Here is a 10,223-nt window from a genome sequence, read left to right on the forward strand (position 1 = left end):
CCATCCACGAAAGCCACCTCAGCGTGCTTCATGCCCAGGCACGAGAGGCAGCGATCGTGACCATCACCCAGCGCCAGGTAACGACCGCATCCAGAACGCCCGGGTGATACGTTGTCTATAGCAAGACCCACATCGTCTTTATAAAGACGTAACGTCAAGTTTGCCAAGCAACGTCGTCTTTAAAAAGACGCACCCGAAATTGCTCTTTTAGGGGAAAAAGCTCTTTTAGCGTGCTAAGGCGCACAGGGGAGATGATCATCTGCAACACAAACAGGGGGTAGTGCAGCCTGATGTGTGCAACCCACTTGACGCGGGAAACCACCACCGCTGAAGCGCCGTCCGCCAACACGAAGAGCTCTCCAAGAGCGCGCTGAACTCGTTCAGTCTTCTTCTCTCAGTAGAGTAGTCAGGAGCAGAACGATGTGATCGCTCGGCTCTGAAGCAAAAAAACCTGAATATGCGCTGCATCTGCTGCCTACTGATACTCACGCTGTAATCAGCAGCAGCTGGATGCAATAATCGCATGCCAATGTGCATTGGCTCGTTTAGTTTACACTCGAAGTAGATTGGTCCCTCTAAGCGAGATCCCAATTTCGTCGGTCATCCTGTGTGCATTGAATTTATTTAATACACGAGTTTCACAATTTGAGTTGAATTACTGAAATAAATGAACTTTTCCACGACATTCTAATTTATTGAAATGCACCTGTGTGCTGATTTGCTGCTCAAGAAACATTTCTTATTATTATCAATGTTGAAAACAGTTGTGTTGCTTCCTATTTTGGTGGAAACCATGGCATTTTTTTTCAGGATTCTTTGATAAATGGAGTTAAAAATGTAATGATTTCCTTCTGATAATCATATTACTTTCTTTAAAAAAAATCCTACTGACCACAACTGTACTATAAATTGGATTACATGAAATGAATGTCTACATTTAAACTACATATGTTGTACTTCACCTTATATCAGGCTGCAGTATAAAGGCTCTTGCATGCAAATGTGGTAGAGGCAGAATCTCTGTTTGACTGTGCACAAGTCCTCTGGCTGTTTGCAGAGTGGAGAGAAAGATGTTTGATTTCACAGTGTGATATCATAAACTCATTCCTGACTGGCCTCAAGTCTGGAAACACATCAGATCTGCGGTGTCCAAGAGTGAGGACCGCACTGCCTCTGCTCAAAACACTGCCAAGCCAGAAAGAAAAAAAGAAAATGAAGAAAGACAGACAGACATGTGTCCCTAAATAGATGCAATGCATGTTTCTAACATAAGCAATGTTTCAGGCTGTACTAAAACCTGGAAAAAATATAACCGAACATTATGTATGTGAATATATATGTGAGAAATCCCTGATAAAAGCATGTTGAAAACTGTACATGCTTAAAAATAAAGGTTCTTTATTGGCACCCATAAGAACCTTTAACATCCATGGAACCTTCTGTTGCACAAAAGGTTCTTTACAGTGGAAAAGAGTTCTTTAGATAATTAAATGTTCTTCACACCTTATTTATTTCCAGACTTAAATAAAAACTTTCCAGATTGTCAGACACGAGCGTATAAGAAGGCCTCAGCGTGCCTGCAGCATTTAGCACAAATCGAAATGTGACTTTGCGGCTAAAACTGTTGAAGACAGAATTAAAGTTATAGATACACAGGTGTCCAATTTATCCCACACACACAGGCCATTTGAAGTGCAATTTCCTCATTAATCAGTAGCACCTTATCTATATTAACATCTCTTACTGCTCATTACTTGAGATGACTCATTTGCAATCCCTCTCTGGTTTCCAAAACATTTTTAGGCATCCCCTGGGGTGAAGTTGATAATATTAATATAGATAACATCCACCGGTTGAATCAGCAACCGCACAGACTAGCAGAACAATAAAATCAAGTAGAGAAAGCGAGAGAATTAATGGCGTTGCTGGTCTTCTGTAGCTGCTATCGTTCAGGCCGTGATATTAAGTTTCATTTGTTTTTCACTCTTAACCACAAGTGTTCATACTCGGAGGTTGTTCTCATAGGGAAGTCGTTCATCATGATAGGACAGGTAACACTGGCTAAGCCGACTGCAGTATAAATCTCGTTGGGTGGGAGTATGAAAGGGCTAATGGTGTGTCCCTGTTCAACCGGCCCCCATGTGTCAGAGAGACCCCATGATTTGTATTTTTCTGCACATTTAAAACAGACAATAACAGTTATGTTTGCAGGTCTAGCTAAGAACTACAATAAAGAAAAACTGTTTTTCTATTTGAATATATTTTAAAATGTAATTATTCCTGTGATGCAATCATTACTCCAGTCTTTAGTGTTACATGATCCTTCAGAAATCATTCTAATGTGCTGATTTGATGCCTAAAAAAAAAGAAGCTGACTGACCCCAAATATATTACTAATAAATAAGTAAGTAAAATATATAAATAACGTTTGGGGTCAGCAAGATTTTAGATACTTAACACTACCAATGCTTTTAATGTTTTCAAAGAAGCCTCAGCAAGACTGCATTTATTTAATCAAATATATAGTAAAAATGTATTGTAAAATGTAATTTAATTTAAAATCTAATTACTTCAGTCTTCAGTGTCACATGATCCTTCAGAAATCATTCTAATATGATGATTTGCTGGTCAGTTACTGTATTATCAATTATTACTGGTATTATTTATATATTTTTGTTGAAACCATGATACATTCTTTGATGAATAGAAGGTTCAAAAGAACAGCATTTATTTGAAGCAAAAATCTTGGTAACACTTTACAATAAACTAACAATGGAAAAAACCTCTAAAGCATTTATTAATCTTAGTTAATGTTGATTTCTACCTTTACTAATAATACATTATTAAAATCAATAGTTGTATCTATTAATGTCATTTAATGGACCTGAGCTAATATGGACTAACAATGAACAGCTGTATTTTTATTAACTAACATTAACAAAAATGTATAAATAGCCTACTGTAGCAAGCAAATGTATTGCACATTGTTAGTTAATGTAAATGCATAGTTAATGCATTAAATGGTTAACAAATGGAACCCTATTGTAAAGTGTTACCAAATTATTTTGTAACATTATATATTATAAATGTCCTTACTGTCACTTTTGATCAAATTGCTAAATAAATGCATTAATTACCTTAACTTTTGGGAATTGATCCAAGAGTTACCCTATTTTAAAATGGTAATGCATCATGGGGTTACACTTTATTTGAAGGTGTCCTTGTTACAGTGTAATTATACATTTAAGTACTGATTAATATTAACTACTTACTATATGGTTAGGGTTAGGATTAGAGTTTGACTTAGGGTTACTTATATGTAATTATGCATAATTAATTGATATAATAGTAAGTACATGTAATATGAGTAACAAGGACACCTTAAAGTAAAATGTTACCAATCATGGTTTCCACAAAAATGTTAAGCAGCAACATTGATAAGAAATGTTTATTGAGCAGCAAATTAGCATATTATGAAAACACTGGCAATAACAGTATGACGTTTAATATCAGAGATGCTGATAGTTAATTCTAGACAAATTTGGACCTCCACTCATACAATGCTCTGCACCCTTGTCTGGTGAGACAGTCTCAGTGGAACGGCAGCGAATGCTTTTATTAAAACAAAACAAATTGTCCAGAACCCACAGGACGTTTACACTACTTGGTAGAGCTGTATGGAAGCATATAGGTAGCGAAATTCAATTTAAAATGCAATATGCAAAATGGCAATGCAATATTTAAAATGGCAATGTATTTCTGTATTTAAATTGACATTTTCCATTACCCATGCAAAGTGCATGTTTGTTGCAAAAGGAAAATGAAAATTAAATTATATAAATTAAATTAAATTGAATTTTGCTACCTATATGCTTCCATAGAGCTGATACATCCAGCTCTCTGTTGCTTTTAAATCTGCCCAGCGCTGGCGGATGAGACAGACAGAGGGGCGAGAAAGAAAGAAATACTCCCTGTTGATCCGCTTTTGTTTGCCGTCACTACGGAGACAGCGGTCCGAAAGTGTGGGGGGAGAATGACAACGAATCAAAGAACCGTGTGTGTGTGTGTGTCAGTGTGTGCACGGAGCTCCTTAGCATTGCCACATACACACGGCAGAGCAGCAGTCAGTGCCCCGGTGTAAGCGGCTGGGCGTAGGGCGTCCCAGCGGAGAGCTCACAGGAGCTTCAGTGTGGTAATCAGGCGCACTAATTAGATTAGAGGCCGGCTTGTGTACCGCGTGCGGCTCGTGTTCCAGCACACTGGCCGCGGACACTGAAAACCAGCGGGACATCTGGCAAATCTATGGGCCTCTTCCTTTTTTTAAATTCATTTCTCTCCCACTCTCAATCAGGAGAGAAATCCCTCACCTTCTAGCTCTTTTCTTTCTCTCTTTCTCTTCACATTGTCATGACGGAGAAGAAAAGTGGTCTCATCCCATTCAGCCGATCTAACAGAGCTTTGGAGATGGATGGCTTTGCTGGCCTGTGCCGTGTGGCCTCATGCAAAAGAGGGTTTAACTCGCCAGATTAAACAGGCACTTTAACATAGTCTCATTGTATTGTGCATAGCTATTTATTCTATGTTATCACCATGATATATCAGGATATAGATATCTGCATATATATTTGATGAATGTATCAGGAAAAATTTTGAATTTATTTTCATTATTCTTAATAATTTTTTTTGTCTTCACTTGTACATTTCAACTTCCCTGCAGTGTGACAAATTAATTTTTAAATGGAAATATTACATGTTAATCAGTTAATATGAGCTCATGAAGGCAGCCAGTATGCATAATAATTATAAAAGTTTAACAAAATGGGGTTTAAAGTAATGTCGGATGGATGGCATATCACACCACAGCAGGTGAAAGCTAGAAATAGAAATGATTACAATAATTCATGCTGAGAAATGAAAATTGTATTGCTCAAATTCAACCCAAATTTGCTCATGTTGCTCACTGACTCGGTTCAGACTTACTGGAGTCTCATTCCGTTTTCATTCATGTTTAAACATGTTTAATTTAATTTATATCAGCTTTGTTAACTTAAATATGTTTAGAGGGGAAAAAACAGAACTGTTGAAATGCTCTAAGAGTAAAGAGCTATAAAAAATTTTTTTTTTTTTAAATAATAAAAAGATATAAATAGATAAAATATATGATATACAAGCATTTATAAGCATGTAAGCAATTTTTTAATAAAAGTTTATAAAAACTATAAAAAAAAATCATAGCAGCTTTACTATTTTGATTATTTTGGTCTTGAAGGTGATTTTGGAAGAATGAAATGAAATGTTTGAACTGATATTGAAGAATTAGTTGTATTTAATTCAACTACTGATCTTTAAAAACTGATGAAAATTCAACAAGGCTTAAATGAAACCTGGGAACTCTATGAAGTCCTGTGAAAGAGCAAATTCTGAGTAATAAAATCATATCCGAAATAGTGCTGTTAATTGATTTTAAAAAAGTAACTAATTAATTTTTTCTGAAATTAATCATGATTAATGACCGTGATTAATCCCACCTAACATTAAAGTTTTTAAATATACTTTCATATTGCAATATTTTCACATTCAATCTTCAAATTAATGTAAAAACAACATAAAGACCGAATATTTTAATATTTGTTTAATGGCATCTATTTTTACGACTGAAGGCGAGTATCACTGATACCAATACTGATGTAGGAAATTGTTCTTTTTTCCCTAGTATTTAACCATTGACTATAACATTCTATATTACAGTATAAATGAGAGATATCAATTTAAACAGTTACTAGACTTTAAAAAATAAAAACTTCTAATTTAAGTGAACTTAAAACAATCTTCACATAAATCCATTATAATAAATGTCATATTTACCTGTGCCCTTCAGCAAGTTGGAGGAAATATACAGAAATTGGATAAAGTTATGAAACTCTAAGTTCTAAAGTAAATATAGTAATCCTTAAAGCTAAAAATTGATTGATTTTTCTTTGATTAACAGATATCACAGCAGCTGGGCTAGGTTATTGTTATTTGGCTGCTATTACTTTAAGAGCTGCCGCTGCTGAACATGGCATGGATCTGACATGCATGGTCGTAGTTTCTCATTGTTTTAATATCGTATGAATTCTTCTCATCTGGTATCTTGGTAAATATATATAATCATACAAAAAATGTATGAGACTCCAAAAGAGACACGCATCTTGAGTTTACTGGGGAGAAACGGTCTGTTAAAGAGATCGCCTTTCTCTGTCAAATTTTCTCTCTACAGCTGTAACTTGGGCAGAAACAAAGTTGACCTACTAACATATACAAACAAAACCTTTCATTTGACGAAGAAAAAACCTCACCGGGAGTCTTTCTCAATACCTGGACAAATCTGGAAAGCGTTTGCCACCCGCATGGCGTATCTGTGGCTCAGGGCTGCACTCAGACAGGAATTGTGCCCGTTTGGCAGGGTTTGATGAAACCAGTGCCAGTGATCACAGCATTAAAGCGTCACGCAGAGAGAGGGGGAAATATTTGATATATTACAGTAACACATTCTCAATATACGCACACTTTATATGTGTAAAACAAACAGTGATGACATCACTTTTAATATATTTTCAGCACTGAGCATTTAGGTTGGTTGGTAGGTTGGCCTTGTGTTAATGTGTTTGTTTAAAGGTTATACAATATATGCAATGCAATATACACAATGCTTTGTGGTTGCTAATGTATTCTGTGTAGTTTAAAGTGGTTTCTATGTAGTTGCTAATGTACAGCATTCTGTGTTGTTGCCAGGATTCTACTATGTGGTTGCTAACATATTCTTTGTGGTTGCCAGGATGTTGCTTAAGTGTTCTGGGTGGTTGACAAGCAGTGCTGGGTAGATTATTTAGAGATTACCATCTGTTACTGATTATAAATTACATGACGAAAACTGTAGTTAGCAACATTCAGTAGTCTGGATTACCCATATTAGATAAATCTATTATTAGGTAGTCTGACTAGTTTTTGATTACTTTTAGATTACTTTTGACCTAACTCATTAATCACATAAACTTGAATGGGATTATCGTGTAAAATCTGTCAGTGTAACTATACCATATTGATATAAAAATACAAAGAGAGAAAACATTCCATTCGCTGTAATTCTTTGTAACAACATGAAGTGCATTAAACATTACATTTATGTCAAGAATGTAAATGAAAAATGTATTGCTATTGTGTGAACAATATGTAATCATGCAATCCATAAAAAAGTAACTGTAGTCTGATTACAAGTATTTTAAAATGTAATGTAATCCAATTACAAGTACTTCATTTTTGGAATCTGATTACATAATCCAGATTAACGTTTTCTGAGTGGTTGCCAGAGTATTGCTATTGTGTTCTAGGTGGCTGTAAAGTGGTTGCTCAGTTGTTCTGGGTGGTTTCTAGGTGTTTGCTTTCTTGATCATGAATATGACCTAGTTTGCTCTCTCAAAATAGCACTTATTAGACAATTTTACAAAAAAAAAACATAATTCTAAACCGGACAAGCTATGCGGCGACGTTTAACATGTACGAGCAGAAATCCGCAAACACCTTTAATAAATCAAAGCGATTGTTTTCAACTATTTCAAGAAGCCCAACAGCACATTTTGAGTCAGTTTTCAACTCGCTGCCGTGGAGAAGCGAGAGCAGGTCAAGAGCGAGACCCGGAGCGGGATTCTCACGCTGGCCGGGCTCAGTTAGCTCATGAGCTCCAAACACATCCGCCATTCTTCTGCCACCTTCTCTGTGGCTGGGATGATAAACAGCGGCCCCCCTCCTCTCTGGGCCGCGCTACCCTATGCACACCCTTCTTTTCTTTTTATCTCTTGTTATTTGGATGGTGAGCGGGCTGCGGCCCAGAGAAACACAGGCGATGAATGGCGGGCCTGTGGGAGTGCGTTCTCGCAAATTGGGTGCAATTTGCTCACAGCCTCCCCCCCTGCTGCTCAATTGGGACATTCCTTTCAGCGATGGGGGCAATCCTTGCCTCCCTCTCTAAAGAGAGTGTTCACATTCAAGAGCGAAAAGAAAGAGCGCTAGGAAAGAAAAAGCACTTCCTGTGTCATTTTCACACAATGCTGTAATGGCATATTTCTTAAACATGACGTGCCACTGGTTCACGGGTTACTGGCCGCAAGGTGTGTGTGAGTGTTTCAGGGCAGCACAGCCATGCCTCGCCGTTACACACCGGGTCTAAATGTGTAATAGAGGTCATTTTTTTCTCCCTCTGGGCATCCTCCGCGTGTGAAACCACTTCACGTCAAGTCCAGATTAGCTGGCAATCTGTGAGTCTGATGATGGTGCTAAAATGGTGTGACCCGCAGGGATCTCTGCATTTGTTAGCGGTTACCACATGGACTGGACATTGACATCTGATGTCGGACTTTTTCCATTTGCACCGTAGTTGTGGATACTTAGTAAACTGTGTCCAGTTCATGGACACTGGATTGTTTTTTTTTCTCAATGAAAAGCTTTAGGATTTTGAAGGATTATTCAAATTATTATTATTTCTACAGTATTATTATTACAAATTATTATGCTTATATGAAATGCGAGAAAAAAAAAGGTTTTGAAAGTTTTAGTATATGAGTTCAATTATATGTTTACATGTAATTATATTATATGTTTATTTTTATTGCATCTTATCCTGTTTTGTTAAAAAAAAATTAGTTTTTTTGTATTTGTTTCTTAACTTTTAAGGTTCATTAAAACAATACCATTTACATAAAAAAATTAAGAATTAAATGAAATTAATTAAATTAAAATGCTTATGAAAATGTAAAAAAAAAAAAGCTGAAAAAAAATAACTAAAAAACAGGAGACTTCAGGAAATATCTCCATCTGCTTTCCATTTGATCTCATTGCTGTCTAAATGAAACAACTTATTAAAGAAATTCCAGGTTTGTTTTTTTCTTTTCTATGGGTGGTACTCAGATAAACTTCTTAAAGTTACAAAAAATCTTGAAGGTTCACACAAAAGATAATGAAGAGAACGGAATGGGTTGGTCTCCAATTTTCCATTTTATCAATATCAGGAGATGGAAGGAAGGAGTTTCTATGGCAACTTAAATTGTGGTCAAAAAGAGAAGTTATTTTCACGGTTGAAAGAGAAGTCATTTAATAATTCAATAATAATGTCAATTTAGAAATCAATAATAATTATTATTATTATTAACAACAACAATATATAAATATATATAATTTTATTTTCATATTATTTTCATAATTATAAAAATCATTTAAAATAAAACTTACAACTTTTATCTTACAACTTGTTTATTTAATATATAACTTTTTTTTTTTTGTTTCTGTGAATGTGTCCTCTAACATCTTTTAATCTGACTGTTTTCTCTGCAGCTGTCCAGATTCACGTGCTAAAAGGAGATAAGGCGGGTGAATGGTGGAAATTCACTATCAACATCATATCGGTCTATAAGCAGGGTGGACATCGCATTCGCAGAGGAGACCAGCTCCTGTGGGTGCGCGCTAAAGATGTGGCCTGCAAATGCCCCAAAATTAAACCGGGACGGAAGTACCTGCTGATGGGCTCTGACGACGACGACTCCCGTGGTCAGAGTGGCGTGGTGGCGGACAAGGGCAGCCTGCTCATCCCGTGGAAGGACCTGTGGGCCCGTCGGCTCAGGAAATTCCAGCAGCGTGACAAGAGGGGCAAGTGCTAGAAAAAACATGGAGGAAAAACAGAGAGATCAGGAGAGAAGGAAAGAAAAAATAAGGACGAGCAGATTGATTGACGATTGATCAGAACTGTGGTGAAGGACAACCAGTTGTGCAGTTTTGCCTTCCGTGGTTTAGCGTTTTTTTTCCCCATCAAGATTTTATTTTTTCATATCTTCAATTTTGCAGAATTTGCACCTACTATTAAGTATACATATATGTAAAGTTGTTTATGTGTGATCTTTTCTGGTGTCTCTTTATGATTTCTGTCTTTTTCCACAAAAGGTAAAAAAGAAACAAGCTACTGAGTCAGTTTATCTACGTGAACGTTTTCCTTCAGAAGAAGTTTGTTGGCGGTCAACATTTCAAAGTAAAAAACAGTGGGGTCCAAATCTCTGGGGTCACACTGATAATCTGGATTGAAAACAGAAAGCTGAAGACTTTAAAAATATATATATATAAAAACAAAGATGCATTCCAATGACAAAATATTTATAGTTTTTCAAATTTATTACTAAAAATTATATGACCTGTGGTGC

The 10,223-nt window shown here is 36.2% G+C and overlaps 1 protein-coding gene across 1 annotated transcript in view; it reads left to right on the top strand.

Moving 5' to 3' along the window:
• The window catches only part of LOC107583316 (netrin-1-like), a 75,633-nt gene extending 65,799 nt beyond the window's left edge, over nucleotides 1-9,834 (top strand). Inside the window, exon 7 of the mRNA XM_016269493.1 lies at nucleotides 9,367-9,834. Within this exon, the coding sequence (XP_016124979.1) occupies nucleotides 9,367-9,689 (323 nt within the window). The 3' untranslated portion in view covers nucleotides 9,690-9,834. The remainder of the gene's footprint in view (nucleotides 1-9,366) is intronic.
• The last annotated feature ends 389 nt before the right edge of the window (nucleotides 9,835-10,223 follow it).

The sequence above is a fragment of the Sinocyclocheilus grahami genome, unplaced genomic scaffold (assembly GCF_001515645.1).
Source record: "Sinocyclocheilus grahami isolate Dianchi unplaced genomic scaffold, SAMN03320097.WGS_v1.1 scaffold52.1, whole genome shotgun sequence".
Classification (NCBI taxonomy): Eukaryota; Metazoa; Chordata; class Actinopteri; order Cypriniformes; family Cyprinidae; genus Sinocyclocheilus; species Sinocyclocheilus grahami.